At 33.7% G+C, this 20,004-nt stretch overlaps 3 protein-coding genes across 3 annotated transcripts; all 3 read right to left on the bottom strand.

Annotated features, from left to right (window-relative positions):
* Positions 1 to 7,371: 7,371 nt before the first annotated feature.
* Positions 7,372 to 9,209, bottom strand: LOC114162790 (putative acetyltransferase At3g50280). Its single transcript, XM_028046765.2, has one exon. It carries the CDS (start codon positions 9,071 to 9,073, stop codon positions 7,700 to 7,702), a length of 1,374 nt encoding a protein of 457 aa, XP_027902566.1. The 5' UTR covers positions 9,074 to 9,209; the 3' UTR covers positions 7,372 to 7,699.
* A 1,428-nt stretch (positions 9,210 to 10,637) lies between these two features.
* On the bottom strand, positions 10,638 to 12,390 carry LOC114196329 (putative acetyltransferase At3g50280). Its single transcript, XM_028086941.2, has one exon. The coding sequence runs from the start codon at positions 12,204 to 12,206 to the stop codon at positions 10,800 to 10,802; it is 1,407 nt and encodes a 468-aa protein (XP_027942742.1). The 5' UTR covers positions 12,207 to 12,390; the 3' UTR covers positions 10,638 to 10,799.
* A 1,341-nt stretch (positions 12,391 to 13,731) lies between these two features.
* LOC114162378 (putative acetyltransferase At3g50280) lies at positions 13,732 to 15,611 on the bottom strand. The gene has a single exon (XM_028046249.2). It carries the CDS (start codon positions 15,420 to 15,422, stop codon positions 14,046 to 14,048), a length of 1,377 nt encoding a protein of 458 aa, XP_027902050.1. The 5' UTR covers positions 15,423 to 15,611; the 3' UTR covers positions 13,732 to 14,045.
* Positions 15,612 to 20,004: the final 4,393 nt, after the last annotated feature.

The following is a 20,004-nucleotide window of genomic DNA, read 5'->3' as shown; positions in this document are numbered from 1 at the left end:
ATTTGGAGACTATTGGAAGGAATCACACAAAAGGAAACAAATATATAATTAAGGGTATGATAAGATGAAAAATTTCTTAGAGATCTAAGAAAACTTTTCAAATATCAACATTTATACTCGATAGTTGATAAAAAAATGACGCAAAGAACAAATAATAAACATAATAAAATTTTATCATAGATCTTGTATCTTTTAAACTCCAGTATATGTTGGTTGGTGATAAAAAATATTCATGACAATTACATTAAATTTTTATATTGTAGTAAATAAAAATTATTTATACAATTATAGTGAAAAACTTAAAGTATGATTGTAATGAGTTAGAAAATAAAAAATAATTAGATAAAATTTATCGAAATAGTATTCTACATGATGAAAATAAACAAAAAAATATTAAAAAATTAACAAATGTGTGTTTTATAAACAATTTGGAGACTATCGGAAGAAATTACACAAAAGAAAATAAATATATAATTAAGGGTATGATAAGATGAAAAATATATTAAAGATCTAAGAAAACTTTTCAAATATCAACACATATACTCAATGGTTGATAAAAAAATGACGTAAAGAACAAATAATAAAACATAATAAAATTTTATCATAGATCTTGTATCTTTTAAACTCCAATATATGTTGGATGGTGATAAAAAAAATATTCATGACAATTACATTAAATTTTTATATTGTAGTAAATAAAAATTATTTATAAAATTATAGTGAAAAAATTAAAGTATGATTGTAACGAGTTAGAAAATAAAAAATAATTAGATAAAAATTATCGAAATAATATTCTACATGATGGAAATAAACAAAAATAAAAATATTAAAAAATTAACAAATGTGTGTCTTATAAACAATTTGGAGACTATTGGAAGGAGTTGCACAAAGAAAAACAAATGTATAATTAAGGGTATGATAAGACGAAAAATATTTTAGAGATCTAAGAAAACTTTTCAAATATCAACATATATACTCAATGGTTGAGAAATAACAAAAATTATTTTAGCGAAATAAAAGAGTTCTTGAAATGAAATAAAAATTAATAATAATAAGTAAAGATTTTTTTTTATATTACAAAATAAATGAAATGTTTATGCTATTAAACACTTAAATTAAGAGTATTAAACATTCTCATGTGAAAGGAAAATATACAATAAATAAAAATATTAAAAAATAATAGAAATATTCAAATGTTAGACATAATTTTTTTTTAATTGACATACATCATTTATTTTAACATAATTACATAAAGATTATGATAAGATAAAAAATATATTGGAAATGCAAATGAGTTTCATGACAAACCAAATATTTAGAAGAAATAAAAAATAAAAAGAATATATATATATATATATATATATATATATATATATATATATATATATATATATAGGGTTACTTAATTAATTGTGAATATTTTAATAATTGAAACGAGGATGAAGATGTGGCGGGGACGAGTATTATGGCAGGGATATATTCATCCCCATCCCCATCCCCATACTCAATTGAAAAAATCGGGGATTCCCCATACTCATACCCATACCCATAACCAGTCAATGCGGGGATTCCCGTCAAAACGGGGACGGGTTCGGGCAATACTCACGGGGACGGGTTTATTTGCCATCTCTATATAGAACATTGACTTTGATATGTGACATGCTATTGAGTTGACACATGAATATTTTAAAAAAGATTAAAAAAAATAAAAAATTAAAAAAAATTAAAAAAAAAAATCACAAAGTGATACGTGACAGTCACTATTCATCACCGTTAATGATTTAAACGGTATTAGAAAAAAAATCTAATTGAACAAAATTGACGAAAATTAGGACCTATTTGAACAGAAAACCAAAATTAGGATTTATTTGACAAAATTTGACAAAAATTGGGACTAAAAAAGTATTTTAACCTTAAATTAAAGGAGCACAAATATCATGATATCCATTTAATGACTCATAAAATGTCAAACAAAATTGAAATTGTTAGTGGAATTGAAATTATGTTCAATCCTTAAATTAATTAATTAATTAATTGTGTGTTTAAAGTTTTATTACATTGCATATGGAACTATTTAGATCTTAATAGAAGAATGAATGTTGTTCGTGTTTAGATGAGAGGGTGGAATTAGTGTAGGTAAATGAGCTTTGTTTCTGAGTTGTTTTTAGAGTATGGATTTTGAGTTTGATTATTAAGATGTTTTACTATTGGAAAATAAATTTTTGACAAAGTTGTCAAATAGAGTAGCTTTTTTATTTTTTAATGGATGTTAAGATAATAAATAATAAAATATCATCTCCCTTTACTATTAGATTATTTATTTATTTTTTGAGTAATGTAGGAGTTTCTTCTGAGTTTCCTAAAGCATAAAGAAGGTTGAGGAAAAAAAAATTAAGGTGAAGGACATAAAGACCCACTGAAATTCAAATGAATATCACTTATAACGAAGAACAGAGTTAGATTCGAAGCAGAGTCCAACAATTAATGTTGGTGTTTTAAGAGAAATAAAACAGAGGAGTACGTTTCTGAACAAAAGCAATATTTCTGATTGAAGTGAATTATCATATCTTATTGAATTGAAGGAGACTTTTAAATACAGAATGAAATAATGAAACTGTTAAGCTAAATAATAGGAGCTGCACAGAACTGCACGGATCACAATCCCATGTTTAACAACTTCCTAAAATATCTCCACTACTAAGTTTGTTTGAAAACTGTCAAACAACTTTTAATTAAAAAATTAAAACAAATAAATTATTTTAATGTAAATGAAACAAGCAACAACTGAAGTATAATCTTTAACACTCCTCCTTACTTTGGTTGCTGCAGACTCCCAGTTTTTCTCTAAGAAACTCAAACTTGCTTCTTGGTAAAGGTTTGGTAAATATATCAGCAAGTTGCAATTCAGATTTGCAATAAATCAAGCTGACAGTTCCTTCCTTTTGCACTTCTCTGATAAAAAATAATGTGATGTTGAAGTGTTTGGTTTTTCCGTGAAAAACATGATTGTTTGAAATAGAGATCGCAGCTTGATTATCAACAAATAATTCAGTGCATCTCTCTTGCTTCATGTTCAAATCTACTAACACTTTTCTCAACCATAAAGCTTGGTTTACAGCAGTACTAGCTGCAGTGAATTCAACTTCTACTGTAGACTGTGCCACAATATTCTGTTTTTTGCAGCACCATGAGAATGCACATGTTCCAAACAAGAAGCAGTACCCTGAAGTGCTTTTTAAATCATCAAGAGAACCTCCCCAGTCACTGTCAGAATATCCTTGCAATGAATAATCCTGACTTGGGCAGAATTTGATACCAAAATTTAAAGTCCCTTTCACGTACCTTAGGACTCTTTTAGCTGCAATAAGATGTGTTTCAGTAGCACAATTGGTAAATCTAGATAATAGACTTACAGAGTATAAAATATCAGGTCTAGTAGCTGTTAAGTACATTAAACAGCCAATTATACTTCTGTAGAAAGTTTCATCAACAGGTTCAGCTTCATCTCTTTTACTTAGCTTCCCCTTTTGGCACACTGGAGTATCTACACTCTTGCATTCATCCATTCTGAATTTTTTCAGAATTTCCTTAGCATATTTCTTTTGACAGATGAACACTTCTCCATTTTTCTGCTTTATTTCCATTCCTAGAAAATAAGCCATTTCTCCCAAATCTGTCATTTCAAAAATTTTCTTCATATCTTCTTTGAATTTTCTCACAAGCTCTTCATTGCTTCCTGTAACCAGCAAATCATCCACATATAATGAGACAACAATGAAATTGATTTCATCACCTTTAATGTAGAGGGTTGCTTCATTAAGACTTTTTTTGAAATCCAACTGCATCAAGTGCTCATCGATTTTGCTGTACCATGCTCTTGGAGCTTGTTTTAGGCCATACAAGGCCTTCTTGAGCAAGTACACATCATCTTCTTGTCCTTTCATAGCAAAGCCTTCAGGTTGCTCAACATAAATCTCCTCCTCCAAAAAACCATTTAAAAATGCTGACTTCACGTCAAGTTGGTAAACTTTCCAACCCTTTTGTGCAGCTATAGCTAGCAACAATCTAATTGTATCTAATCTGGCAACAGGAGCAAAAATGTCAAAAAAATCAACACCAAAAATTTGAGCGTACCCTTTTACAACAAGTCTGGCTTTATGCTTGTTGATTGAGCCATCAGGATTCAACTTGGTTCTAAATACCCACTTCACACCAATCACTTTTCTATTTGTGGGTCTTTTCACCAACTTCCATGTTTCATTTTTTTCAATCATTCGAAGTTCTTCTTTCATTGCTGTAATCCATTTTGGATCCTTTTCTGCTTCCCAGAAATCTGTTGGTTCAAGAATAGCCACATTACACCTTTGATAAATATCGGAAAGTGATCTCATACCTCTAACTGGAAAGTCATCTATAAGCTCATTTTCATCCAGTTGAGATTTTGAAACTTGATCAGGAAATTTTACAGCTTGTTTTTCATCCCAATCCCACTCATCATTCTCCATGAAATGCACATCTCTGCTTATCAACATTTTCCTTGTGTTTGGCTGAAAAATTCTGTAAGCTTTAGAAATTAAGCTATACCCGACAAAAATCCTAGTTTCTGCCTTTTTGTCCAACTTATCACGTTTTGCCTGAGGAACATAAACAAAACACAAAGAACCAAATACTTTAAGATTTTTCAAAGAAGGTTTAAAACCATATCAGACTTCATATGGAGTTTTTCTTATGACAGCTTTTGTAGGAAGCCGATTAAGAAGGAAAACTGCAGTATGTGCGGCTTCTGTCCAATATTCTCTTGGCAAATTTTTCTCAAACATTAAACATCTAGCCATCTCCATAATGGTACGGTTCTTTCTCTCACTCACTCCATTTTGTTGTGGAGTGTATGGAGCGGTGAGCTGATGTTCAATCCCTGCTTCTTCACAAAAATGATTAAATTGTTTGGAGGTGTACTCCTTACCGTTGTCAGATCTCAAAGCTTGTATTTTATGATTACTTTGTGTTTCAATCCATTTCTTGAATTTCAAAAAAACACCAGCAACTTCTGATTTGAATTTAAGAAACTATATCCAACACATTCTGGAGTAGTCATCAATAAAAATCAAAAAATACCTGCTACCATTAAGTGACAGAGTGCTATGAGGTCCAGCCATATCCGTATGTATTAATTGCAGCTTCTCAGTTGCCCTCCAAGTTGATTGCTTGAAAGGAAGTCTTGATTGCTTTCCTTGTTGACAAGCTCTACATTCTGGAATTTTTAATTCAAGACAAGGGAGATCTTGAACCACTTCCATTCTTTGCAAATTCACAACTGCTGTATGGTTGAAGTGTCCAAGCCTTTTGTGCCAAACTTCAGTTTGGACATTTGCTGCAGGGAGTGCTATTTGTTCCTCCTTCATTGGATCAAGTGCAAAGCTTTTTCCTTTCATTTTTACTTTGAACACATCGTTGTCATTTGCATCTTAGATTAAACATTGATCACTTTCAAAGATAACTTTGAAACCTTTTTGAATCAACTGGCCAACACTCAACAAATTTTGACTGATATTAGGTACAAATAACACATCTTTGATAAGTTTTGTACCTGACATACTTTCAATGGCTACTGTGCTTTTCCTTTCACTGCAATGTGTTTTCCATTGCCAATCTTCACTTTGGATGCTACACATGTATCCAGTTCCTTAAAGAGCTCACGATCAAATGACATATGATTAGTGCAACCACTATCAATAAGCCACTTATCACTTGAATTTGAAATAGCAAAGCAAGTGGCCACAAAAAGTTGCTCCTCTTCTTCATCAGCAACTTGAGCATCATTTTTCTGATGAAAATTGCTCTTGCAAATTCTCACATGATGTCCAAGTTTGTTGCATTTTTCACATCTAACATCAGGTCTTCTCCAACATTTGAAAGGAGGATGACCCATTTTGCCACAATGCTTACACGGAGGAAACTCTTTCTTTTTTTCATTACCTTTACTGGTGTTGGCAGCTTCTGAACCTTTGAAATTTTTCTTGTAATTCTTCACTTTTTTCTTTTCTGCTTGGCTAACCTGCAGTTTGGCTTGCAGTGCTCCTTCCACCAAAACTTCATCTCTCATTTTGCTCCTTTGTTCTTGGGCCTGCATAGCACTTAGGAGTTCTACCAAGGTAATATTTGATAGATCCTTAGTATTTTCCAATGTAGTAATGGAAGCCTCAAACTTTTCAGGAACTGTTACTAATATTTTCTGAACTATTCTTGAATCAGAAAATTTAGTACCTAGCAATCTTATCTTGTTTGCAATGCCAAGAAGCTTGTTTGCATACTCCTTGATTGTTTCTGACTCCTTCATTTTTTGCATCTCAAATTCTCTAACCAGATTCATTACTTGCATTCCCTTAATCCTTTCATCTCCTTCATATTCATCCTTGAGAAACTTCCAGATTTCAAATGCAGATTTAATTGTCATGATTCTGGTGAAAACATCTTGTGAGACAGCAGCTAACAACGTAGCTCTTGCCTTTGACTTCCTTACTTTCTTCTCCTTTTGAGTTTTAATCTGAGCAATAATTGGATTTATTGGTAATGGAAGAATTTCGTAGTCTTCCTCAATAGCCTCCCAAAGATCATTTGCCTCCAGGTGTGCCTCCATTCGTGCTGCCCAGATGTGATAATTATCACCATCAAACACAGATGGTGCTAGTGCTGTGAAAGGAGTTTCAGAATCCATTTAATGGATTGAAGCAAGGTGGGTTTAAATATTCACTCACAGGTCCTTCTAAGAAGAAGGCTCTTGATACCAATATGTTGGTGTTTTAAGAGAAATAAAACAGAGGAGTACGTTTTTGAACAAAAGCAATATTTCTGATTGAAGTGAATTATCACATCTTATTGAATTGAAGGAGACTTTTAAATACAGAATGAAATGAAACTGTTAAGCTAAATAATAGGAGCTGCACAGAACACGGGTCACAATCCCATGTTTAACAACTTCCTAAAATATCTCCACTACTAAGTTTGTTTGAAAACTGTCAAACAACTTTTAATTAAAAAATTAAAACAAATAAATTATTTTAATGTAAATGAAACACGCAGCAACTAACTAAAGTATAATCTTTAACAATTAAGACAGAACTACAACTCCAAACAGAATTTGACAATTCGAAGCAGGAACCATTTCTAAACAAAACCCATTTTAAAGTTCAAAGCAGAAATTAGAGTGCATAAACAAAACTCTTAAATTTGTCCTCCAATTCAGACTTTTAAGTGTACTCCCCAAGATCACAAAGTGCAAAAGAGTAGAAAGTGTGTGATGGTGTAGACCTATCACGTATATTGGTCTTAATGTTATGAGGGTTTTCGACCTGCATATGAGAAAACCAGATATACATGTAGATCTGTCATATCTTCCTCTGAATTCTTACAAAATAATAGCATAATTTGATACAAAAGCACATACTCAATACTATTGCTAATTATTCTCTCATTTCACTCTACCTGAGAGGCGCGGGAGCAACAATGTTGTGCAATAAAGGGAACTTAACATTATTAATCATATATGACTTAACTTGCTACATAACATTAATTCTTTCTTTCATCTGTTCCTATATTTCGGTGTATAACATCGTCAGTCGAAAAACATGGAGCATCTATCTGGTACATTTTACCTTATTTTTAATGGTTACCTGTTGAAGACGATGAACAAAGTCGGTGGCTAGTGTAGGAAATTGGCCACAGAAACAGCTTCCATAAACTCCTCATCCGATTCTAGTAAGGTCATTGCATCGGGCGAAAGAGACACTTCCAAATCTATGCTTCCCCCTCCTTCAGATCCAGGATATGAAGTCACATTCCCTTCAAATTTGTTGGCATATCCGCTGAGAACAGCAACAGCTTTTCCCATCCCAAATTCATTCCCATACATGTCGAACCTGGGAGAACTTGACATCGTCACACTGCAGGAATCAAAGTGCACACCAAGTTGGTACACCACAGGGCGTTGTAACCACTCTTTCACCGCGTCTCGCACTGCTCCGTCCTTTTGGTTTGCAACAGCCATGCGCACCTTCCATGCAGCCCATCCTAAATCGTTCTCCAGCAATTCCCCTACTGTTGTCCCCGCACTCACCACATTAATACAGTTTCCAAAGTATTCATATGGCAGAGGCGGCTCCATTCTTGCTCGGTTATTTACGGCCAATCTGCAGCTTGTTGTCTCATCACGTGGCAGTCGACGAGCGCGTGTTATGCATCTCCATACATGAGCTGATAACGATTGGAACGAAGAGATTTTGGTGGTCTTGGACTCTGAGTTAGCCCTGGCTTTCAGTTTCGCAATTGACTCTGCTGAAAAATGGAAGATTCTCTCTTGCAGCTCGGGTGCTTCAAATCTGCTAATAAACTCGTCTTGATGTTTGAAGGGAAGATTGATTAATGGATCACAGCCATCAGGAAACCACCGGTTATGAATGGGGTGGCGTGAAATGGGAACACGGTATTCATGGCCTTGAGCTTGAGCATGAAAGATCTCAGACCATGTATTAAAGAAATTCCAATAAGAAGTTCCATCGCCTATGGCGTGGTTCATTGAACAGCCTATGAAAACACCATCCAATAGTTCAGTGACTTTAACGGACAGCAGAGGCATGGTGTGACCATCATGGTTGACAGCTTTGTGATGATCAAAGAACGAGTGAACAACGACCGGGACGTAAACAGGGGAGAGTATGTCAAATATTGTCAAATCCGAAGTTGCATAGATAAATCTAGCTCCATCACTGTTGTTGCAATCGACGAAAATAGTATAAGAGGAAGGGTCTTTGTTTGTGACAAGGTGGCCGGCCAATGGATAAAAATGGAAGAGGGTGAGAGAAAGAGAGTGCTTGAGCTTCTCCAACAGATTCTCTATGAAATCTTGTCGATGAACAAGTGTTGCAGGTTTCTTGAAGAGTAGACCCTTCTGGATGTAGTGCATGGACAGCATAGCAATATCCCAAGGTGTTAAATTGCATATTCGGTTTGAATCTTGGGCTGGGCCAAACGGCTTGATGAAACATTCTGAAACGTTTCTTACGACGGTGGAATTCATCGTCCACACCCTCACCAAAATTTCGGAGTTGTTTCGCAGATATCTCAGACTTGTCTGAACTGAATGCCGATATTTTTGTCATGTGAAAACGAATGCCGGTAGAGGCAGTTATTAGTCAGTGTTGATAGTCAATGATTAGGAAACGGAACCAATCAAATTCCCTTCAGCTCTATGGCCTTATGGCCATCACGTTCATACACCTTGTTTTAGAATTGTTTCTAGAAAGATCATCTCACCTAACATAAAATTTAATATGTTCAATTATAGATAAGATTTGATGTAACAAAAAGAAGGGGAATATGTTACAATTTTTTTTTAACAAACTTGACAATTTTTGTCCTTTTTCCAATAAAAATGATTTTTTTTAAATAAAATAAAAATTAACAGTAATATTGCAGTGTAAAATACAAACTTTGTCAATATTTTCTTTGTCAAAGTATAATTTTTGTAAAAAGAAATATATATATATATATATATATATATATATATATATAAATTCTTTTATTTTAAACATATCGCTTTGTTAATAATTTATAAAATATTAAAAAGAATATGAGTTTTATAAAACTATATAAAACATTTAAAAAATTAAAAGAACTCGTAAAATAATTATGGGTGCATCTAACCTAAATCATAATATAATTATTATAATAAGTTTTAGTCTTTTCAATGAGTTACTTTTCTTTAGTTTTTCAGATTTAAAATTACCTTTTAGTTTCCAAATTTTAGAAAATGATTTTTTGGTTTGGCGTTATTTATAATGTTAGTTGTTATGTTTCGCTAAAATAATGGAATAGAAATTATCAACCTTAACATGCTCATTTTAATTTTGATCTGATAAATATTTATCATAAAATTATAAGTTTTAATTTTGGGCCGAGGTGATGAGGCATTTGGGCTGAGCAGGATTTAGGTCGAGTATGATTTAAGCCAAACAGAATTTGGACCAAGTATAATGTGGACCGAACAGGATTTGGGTCGAGCAGGATTTGGGCCGAGGTGCTTAATTGGTTCATAAAAAGAAGGGATTTAATATTCAACAGAGAAATATGAATCAGTTAGTAATATTTTGCCACAGTAACAAGTCTTCCCACAAATCAGGTAGGTAGAAGACCTATGGAAAGGAGAAGAGAGGAAGAGATAGATAAACCTCTTTCTGGAACCAGAATTACGAAACTCCAAAAAGGAAAAAATGCATAACTAATAGCGTAAGAGTCAAAGGAGTAATTTGTTCTTGGTTACTAGTGTAAGAGTCAGAGGAGTAATTTGTTCTTGATTTTTGTCTCCTTGATATCGGAGACCGGAACAGAAATATATTTCTTAATTCTTTTGTTAATATAATTTTTTAACCCCTAAAACTTTGAATCAAATTTTATTTTATTTTTCTAAACTTGAAAGTCATTTTTAATTCCTCAAAAATAGAATTAACATTTTAAGTTTCTCAAATTTAATAATTCACTTTTATTTTACAGTTGATATTTTGAAAAATTTACAGAAGATATACTTTGGGTAAAACAATTTTAGTTGAAGTATACAACGAATGAGTTTTAAAGAGAGACATGACTTTGTGAGAACACATGATCTCTGAAACATGAAATCCTAAATAAAAGGATATTATTGCTGAAGCACAACATTGTTTCTGCTTAGTAAAGAAGAGCAGAAGAGTAACGGTTCTGATATGGAATACATGTTATTTCAATGCTTATAGGAAGCAAGTAAAGGCAAATCAAGAAAGTGGGTAGTGCAGAAGATTGGGCACGGAAACAGCTTCCATGAACTCCTGATCTGATTCCAGTGCACTCATTACATCAGGTGAAAGAGAGACTTCAAAATCTATGCTTCCTCCTCCTTCACGTCCTGGATGTGCGATCACGTCCCCGTCAAACTTGTTGGCATATCCACTCAGAACTGCCACCGCTTTTCCCATTCCGAATTCATTTCCATACACGTTGAACCTGGGAGAACTTGATATCATCACACAACTGTTGTCAACGATCACACCATGTTGGTAAATCACTGGATGCTGCAACCACTCTTTCACCATGTCTCTCACCACTCTGTCGTTATGGCCGCCAACAGCCACGTGCACCTTCCACGCAGCCCATCCTAGATCATTCCCCAGCAATTCCCCTACCGTGCTCTCTGCGCTCACCACACCAACAGCGCTTCCAAAGTACTCGGCCGGCAGAGGCGGTTCCATTCTTGACCGGTTGTTTATGGCCAGTTTGCAACTCGTTCTCTCATCGTCTGGCGTCTGGCGTGCGCGTGTTACGCATCTCCAAACATGCGCTGATAAGGATTGGAGCGAAGAGATTTTTGTGGTTTTGGACTCTGCGTTCGCCCTTGCTTTCAGTTTTGCAATAGACTCTGCTGAAAAGTGGAAGATTCTCCCTCTCAGCAAAGGTGCCTCAAATCTTTTAATAAACTCGTCGTGATGTTTGAAGGGAAGGTTGATTAACGGGCCGCAACCATCCGGAAACCACCGGTTATGAATAGGATGACACGAAATGACCATGGGAATGGGAACATCGTGTTCATTTCCCTCAGCTTGAGCTTGAAAGATCTCAGACCATGCATTGAAGAAATTCCAATAAGAAGTGCCATCAGCGAGATTGTGGTTCATGGAACAACCTATGAAAACACCGTCCACTAGTTCAGTAACTTTAATCGACAACAGTGGCATGGTATGACCGTCGTGGTTGACTGCTTTGTGGAGGTCAAAGAATGAGTTCACAATCGGAGGGAGATCAACGGGGGAGAGGATGTCGGATATTGTCATATCCAAAGTTGCATGGATGAATTTAGCTCCTCTGCCGTTGCTGCAATCAACAAAAATAGTATAAGATGATGGGTCTTCGGTTTTGTGGGTGACAAGGCGACCGGACAATGGATAGAAATGGAAGAGGGTTAGAGAAAGAGAATGTTTGAGTTTCTCCAACAGATTCTCTATGAAATGATGCTGATCAACAAGTGTTTTTGGCTTCTGGAAGAGTAGACCCTTCTGGATGTAGTGCAAAGACAGCATAGCAATATCCCAAGGTGTTAAATTGCAGATTCGGTCTGATTCTTGAGCTTGGCCCGACGGCTTGACAAAACATTCTGAAACGATTCGAACTACGGGGGAATTCATCATCCTAATACACACAAAAGTTTCAGATTTCTGTTGCAGATAACTTATAGATGTCTGAACTGAACTGAGCTGGGGATGTTTGTCTGAGTATGATCAATACATAATCAATAGTTTCAATATGAAACGACCAATTTCACTTGAATTTCTCAACTTGGAGTTCGGTGTGACGAAGGTGGCCATCTACCCCTTAAAAAACTTGATTTTATTTTATTATACGTCACCTCATACTTTTTTAATTATCTTTGCTCTTTCACCGGAGCACACAATGATTATGAATTAATAAGTAGGAAAAAAGTTGATAGACATCGATCATTTCACAACTCTTATGAACATAAAATAGTCTTAATAAAATTAATTTTTAGAAGAAAAGGAAAGTGACTAGTTTATAAATGTTTCATATTGTATGCTGTTATACACAAAAATGATTGGTTAGAGTTTGCATTTTGCAGGAGTACTCGTTATGCAGATGGTCGGAGACAACTTAGATTTGTGTTGAAGAGAGGTCGGTGGGTAGCATTTCCTTTGTGAAGAGTGAATGGAGACACTAACATATATCTCTGTGTAACTAAAGAATGCAGTCAAACACCAGCTGCCAAAGGTTTGCGTTGCCGTGCACGTTCAGCCATCTCTCGTTCTCGTCAAACAAATCAAATCTAATTACTTTTTGGCATTTGGTATAAACTTTTACCCATTAGAACAGTGGAAAAGTCTTTGAAAATAACGGGGTACAAAAACAAAGCAAAACAAAGAAAAGCAAAGCAAATTTGTTTGGGTTTCGCTACTAAGCTTTGGCCCACTACAATATTGTGAAGGTCTCCGAGAATGATGCCAAATAAAAAAGAAAACATTTAGTCTCTCCAAATACTGTATTTTAAGTATTTCGTGCTTTTAGTGTTGGACATGCATTAGAGTTAAAGTTAAATTTGGAGGCTCATTCCGACTTTACAAGTGGATATTATAAAGAAATCGTATTAGACTTAAATTTATTGTTTAATAGGTCGAGTGAAAATGAATTAGAGTTAAATTTGGCTTCCTAGAATTTAGGTAAAGTTTAGGACTCATTGTCTTTAGGGACGGACAGAAAACGTTCAAGATGTAAAGGTAATTTTGAAGTGAATATTGATCAAAGTTTCAGTCTCAGTGAAATGTTTTGAATTATATGTAAAGTATTATAAAAAGTAAAAAGTTATTTTTGAAGTTTTCACCATTACATAAATTAATAGGTCTAATAGGTGTATGGAAAACTTGAGCACTTATATAATTTTGTTTATGAAGCATTGTATGAAAATTTACAGTTTTTACTAAAAAATTGTACGTTGAGAGATAATATTTTTATTGTTTTATTATACTTTAATTTATATTTTTTCTCTTATTTATAGATCTTTGGTTTGAAAAGATTACCAAGATTATATTCTTAGTGCTTCAATAATCCAACTATGTTCAAAGTATGAAGATAGGAGAATTTGTCTTTCATAAATAAATACTGGATGCTAAATGACATCTCTCGAGAGAGAAAAAAACATGCACATAATACAAATAATACAAATGATCTTATTTGGAGGATGACCTCTTCAACAGATTCAAGCACAAAACACGCAGTGAGCTGATCAAATAAAAAAAAGGAAAAGCAAAGAAAACACGTACTGCTTTAAGAATTTAAGTATGAGTTTAAAGTATTAAAAATAGAAAGTAGAGCATTATACAAAAATAAAAATAAAGACTCATAAATCTATTATTTTAAGATTTTGGATTGAGAGTAATGTCAAATATGTGATTGGACTCATATCTCATTTCTTCTCTCAAGCAAAACCCTCTCTCGGTAAACCTAACACAGACAGTGAACTAGTAGAAGACAGTGGACTGAGAAGTTGCAGCGATGAAGTCTTGATCCGATTCGAGCGCGCTCATATTATCCGGCGAAAGGCAAACTTCCAAATCAATGCTCCCCCCTCCTTCACGGCCTGGATATGATGTCACTTTCCCATCATACTTGTTGGCATACCCACTTCTAGCGGCCACTGCTTTTCCCATTCCAAATTCATTTCCATACACACTAAACCTGGGCGAGCTACCCATCATCACACAGTACGGGTCAAAGAAACTACCAAGGTCATATATCAAAGGACATTCAAACCACTTTTTCACCAATTCCATTACCACTCTCTCATTATACTTTGCAACAGTCAAGTGCAACTTCCACGCGGCCCATCCTAGACCCTTCTCAACCAATTCCCCTGTCGTTGTTTCTGCACTCACCACATAAATTGAGTTTCCAAAGTATTCCTCACCCACCGATCCCATTCTTGGTCGATTGTTTATGGCCAACTTGCAACTTGTTCTCTGCTCGGACGGTAGGGAGCGGGCTCGAGTTATGCATCTCCAAACAAGTGCTGATAGTGACTGGAATGAAGAGATTTTTGTGGTATTGCACTCTGAGTTGGCTTTTGCTTTCAGTTTCGCAATAGACTCTGCCGAAAAGTGGAAGATTCTCTCTCTGAGAGAGGGCGCTTCAAATCTTCTAATAAACTCGTCCTGATGTTTGAAAGGAAGATTGATTGGTGGACTGCAATCATTCGGAAACCATCTATTGGGAATGAGTTGCTGTGAAATGGGAACTTCATATTCACGGCCTTGATCATGAGCTTGAAAGATCTTAGACCATGTGTTGAAGAAATTCCAGAAAGAAGTGCCGTCACCGACAGCATGGTTCATGGAACAACCTATGAAAACACCATCCAGTAGTTCGGTGACTTGGATGGACAACAATGGCAGGGTGTGACCATCATGGTTGACTGCTTTGTGGTGGTCAAAGAGTGAGTGGACAATGGGTGGGACGTCCATGGGAGAGAGTATGTGAGATATGGTCATGTCCAGGGTTGCATAGATGAATTTAGCTCCATCACTGTTTTTGCAATCAATGAAAACAGCATAAGAGGGAGGGTCTTGCGTTTTTTGGGTGACGAAACGGCCCGCTAATGGATAGAAATGGGAGAGGGTGAGAGAAAGAGAGTGTGTGAGTTTTTGCAACAGTTTTTCTGTGAAATGATTTGGATGAACAAGTGTTGAAGGCTTCTTGAAAAGTAGACCCTTCTGGATATAGTGGCTACTCAACATTGAAATATCCCAATGTGTTAAATGCCATATTTGCTTTGACATTTCAGTGGGGCGGTGTGGCTGGACGAAGCATTCGGAAATGCGACGAAAGGACGGGGTAGCCATGATGCAGATCACCACTCACTCAAACTTATATGGCATAAGCTTAGAGATTTTAGCACATATATATTTCAATGAATGGTTGAGTAGGTAGATGATTCATTCATACTATGATTTTATCTACTCTAATTACATTTTTTTTTTTTATCTTTCTTCGTATTACATCACATGATTTATATGTCTACCATTTTTCTTCTCTTTTTAATATATACTACATATTAAGAGGTATCTAGTGTTCATAAATCATTACTCGTCCTCAACCAAAATAATGCAGTCAAAGATCAGCAAGTTGCCTCAACCACAATAATGCAGTCAAAGATCAGCCTCAATTTTGTTGCCTTTGTATGCAGCAATTATTCTCTGGCAAATCCTACTCACTTTCTTTTCTGCAAAAAGAGCTCATTACCCTGAACAAATTTTCTGCATTTGTCTGATCACGTATATAAATTTTGTATATGAAACAGAATATCATAACAAATAGAATAAAATAAGAGATCTATAAATATCAAATTTAATTAAGAAAGTACTCTATAATATGATGTTAAATATAAGACCAAAGGAAAAAAAAAAAAGAAGAAGAAAAAAGTCAAAGAGACGAAAAGAAAAGTATTATTCAAAAGTAAGATATACAAGAAAGAGGAAAAAAAGCAAAGTCTTGATCAAGATGTAACATAATAAACCTAACCAGAGTCAAAAGCAAAACCCAAGAGTTCACTAACGAAGGGTTACCTAACTGGTAACAGATAGAGATGATAAAATCTGTAATTACATTACTGTTACACCAATCGTTCAGCTACTGTTCTTGACAATTGCTATAGCAAACTCTGAGTTCGAAGTGTGCTCTCTCATTTCGTAGGCTGTAGCATGTGCATGTATTTGTTTGGACGTGTCTTTTGCTAAATAAATCATTAGAAGATTTTTTTTTAATTTTATTTTATTATTAAAATCTTAAATAACTAATACTATATAAACTGTTGCTTTGTGTTTAGATAGTTTATCTACAAAAAAAATTAAAATTGAAAAAGTAATACTAGTTATCCCATTTTCATTATACTAAAAAAGCTTTTTTGTTTCAATGGAAGAGCCTATAATATATATTTTGTATTCTTCTTCCTTCTTATTTTTTAATTAATTTTTGGTCGGAGTCATCATGCTTGTTGGCATGTTTTGTTAGAAGTTTCACATCTACTAGAGATCAGGCCAATTCATAATATATAAGTGAGATGCAAACCTCATCTTACAAGTCGGTTTTGTGAGGTTGAGGTAGGTTTAAGCCTATTTTTAACATGGTATCAGAGCCAAGTTAGAGCCTATGCTAACGAATTCTCTTTGACATTTAGTTCTACCCGATATCGGGCTCCTAATAAACCACCCACTAATTTCTTGTCTCACGTACGAGATGAATATACACCACCTTACAAGTCCGTTTTGTGAGGTTGAGTTAGGCTTAAGCCTATTTCTAACATGTTTTTCATTTTTCTTATTTTTATATATAAAATCGTTGTTGGAATTTTTTTTAAGAACCATTAATATTTCTCAGATGTGAAAGATTTTGCTGTGTTCCATGGACGAAGACGAAGAGAGGGCTTTACCTAAGATAACACAGAATTGGTAATGTTATGATGATGCTGAAAATGACATCACACTGAGAAAATATCAAATTGAAACAAAAGGGTAAATAAAAACATATCAACCAGTTATAATTAAATTTTTCAATATAATCGATCTTTAAATAATTTTGTGGTAGATTTTAGTAACTTTCTTTGTTTTCTAATTTGTTAATAACTTTTTTAAGATGTTTGTTAATAGATTGGTTAAAATATTGACAAAAATGGATAGTTTGATCCAGTGTGACAGATTCAGAAATAAAAATTGCTATCCAAATCTGGTTTGATAAGATAAATTAGGAAGTAAAAATGTTGGTTCAGTGATGCCTCTTTTAAACCCTATTAATACACTTTGTCTTTAACTTTCAGTTTGGCCATGGCATTAAAAAGAGCACTAATAATGAAAGCAACTGGGTACAAAACTACACATTCCTCGTGAAAGAGAGTTCTGTCCCAATCCCAAAAGCCTCCATATTTATCACAGTCCATAGCTTCCCACCAATTAAAGCATGACCCATTTTGAATATCTGTCTTTTTGTTTATAAATGAACAAGATAACGACTTTTAAAAAAAAATCCCTAACCGAATGACTTTATAAAAAGTTATCACAGAGAGAAACGCAAGAAACTAAATTATTGAAAGATAAAGGTTTTGTATAATACACACTGAATAAAATTCAAGGATATAAAAAGCACACGAAACACTTAACTATGGTTACATTTGTACTATGACAAGACTGATCACATGGTAATAAAAGGACAATGGTAGTTTGCCATTGTAAATTTTCTTTTACTATTATTTAACGCTTCAAAATATTATTATTTTATTATAATATTTTATATATATATATATATATATATATATTTATTTATTTTTATAACATTAATAGAATATTTTATTAATAAATTTGGTGTCAAATGGAGGTCAAAATTGAAAACAATGTCAAAATAACTTTTTTCAATAAAAGTAGAAAAAATAAAAAAACATAAAAACATGTCTCAAGGTACGAATTAAAAAAAATAATGTCAATAGGTACGGCTTTATTAAAAAGTAATGAAAAACGTGATAATAAACAAAAGAATAATAATAAAAATTAAAAATGCGCTCACTAGCACAATTTATTTTAAAAAATAAAATAAAAAATTGAAAACTCAATGAAATTGTGTTATAAAGCACAATTTTAGCAAAAGGTTATTCCATTTTAATTGAAGAGCAAATAATATATATCTTGTACTGTTCTTCTTTATTGTTTCGCAATATCATCTCTAGTGCGACGTCTTCTTTTCACGAGGAGATGAGAAAATAAATAAAGGAATAAATTTGTTTTTTGTTTTTATATCTTACAAAAGTGTATAGATAGTAAAAAAAAATATACTATTGAAAAAAGAAATACTCAACTCTAATGACATGAATCATGATGTCACTTGTTATGTTTTTTTAAATTATTAAAATGTTGTAATAAATTTAATATAATAAATTCAAAATTAAATCTTGAATTTTAATTAAATCTATTAAGTTTTATTTTCGGAATATAACTATATAATTTTAATTGATTCTGATTTAATTTTGTTTTTTTAGTTTAATTCTATAATTTTAATAAAATGTTTTAATTTTGATTTAATTTAATTATGTGATTTTTAATAAAATATTTATTTAGGGAAGATTTGACTTGATTTAGCTTCCACTTGTTTATCTATTAATTTTGTTAACCACCGGTATCAAAAGTTAGGTTCATGCGGTGACAGGCTCAGAAGAGTGCTTGTATCGAAAATGTTCCTGACGATGGGTTGTGTAAATGTGTTCTATTAAGATGAAGGATAGCACAAGTGATAAGTGTCTAGAATACATCACATTTTCATATAAACTTGACATTTATGATGCTTTAATTGATCATATTTTGTAAGTAAACAACCAATTTTAGCTTATAATTACATAATAAGGTACTAAAAAGAAGATAAATAAGAAATTTGTGAATTTTTATGATTTTGTAGCAATTTCTCGAAGAATTAAAAATGATGCAACTGAGCCCCAAAATTCACGGTTGAGCTCCACATCAAGGAAAGATCCAGAATATGACTTTTGGAGCTCAGCCACAACAAAATGGTGTTAAGCACTTAAGGCGGTTTATGATTGAGTGACGAGAGATGTACTCAACACTTTAGGCGTTGCATGGCTGAGCCACAAGAGCATGTGTTCAGCACTTAAGGCAGTGCATGACTAAGACACGAGAAAATGTGCTCAGCACTTAAGGCGGTGCATGGTTGAGCCACAAGAGGATGTGCTCAACACTTAAGGCAGTGCATGGCTGAGCGCCAAAAGTTGGGTTGAGCACTGCCCAAAAATTTCTATAAATAAAGACCTTAGGTCCTCATTTCAAGAATTCAATGGAGGTCCAAAAATGTAGTAGTAGGATAGAATAAAGTTTGTGAGGCACAAGAGAGATGCTCTCAGTGTAAATCTTATGTGTAAATGCGGTTGAAATTGCATTGTAATATTTTATGAGTAGTTGAACTCCTTCGTGTTTAGGTTTGATGTAATCAATCCTGGTTCTATTCAGTTCGACTTCTTGAGTATTTATCTTTACTTTCATTCAATTGTTTGTGGTTTGATTTATGCTTAATGATGACTTGATGATTCATTTATTTATCTGGTTTGGATTGAGGAATCACACCGAGTTTGAAGTCCTTAGGTTCTAGTATATTAGGGATGAACTTAGATCTACATAGAAATAGTACTCCCGAGACATTGAATGATTTGCATAGTATGTAAACAAGATGGTAGTGGTATAGTAGAAGAAGATGAGATGAAATCAATTCATAGTCCCTACTACACTTAATCTATCTAATTACTATTATCTATTTTTACTTGCACTCTTTCTCACAAACCAAAAACCCAAAAATAAAACTACTAATATACTTGCTAAATTCCTGTGGGTACAACACTTGTTGATATTACGTTCCAAAAGACTTGTTGGGAAATAA

This window comes from Vigna unguiculata, chromosome 9 (assembly GCF_037176805.1).
Source record: "Vigna unguiculata cultivar grain cowpea cultivar isolate G323 ecotype 2 chromosome 9, ASM3717680v1, whole genome shotgun sequence".
Lineage (NCBI taxonomy): Eukaryota > Viridiplantae > Streptophyta > Magnoliopsida > Fabales > Fabaceae > Vigna > Vigna unguiculata.
This window is presented reverse-complemented; position numbering and strand designations above follow the sequence as displayed.

Excerpts from the sequence above, each read along its gene's own strand:
- LOC114162790 (XM_028046765.2), bottom strand. The coding sequence starts at position 9,073 with ATGAATTCCACCGTCGTAAGAAACGTTTCAGAATGTTTCATCAAGCCG.
- LOC114196329 (XM_028086941.2), bottom strand. The coding sequence starts at position 12,206 with ATGATGAATTCCCCCGTAGTTCGAATCGTTTCAGAATGTTTTGTCAAG.
- LOC114162378 (XM_028046249.2), bottom strand. The coding sequence starts at position 15,422 with ATGGCTACCCCGTCCTTTCGTCGCATTTCCGAATGCTTCGTCCAGCCA.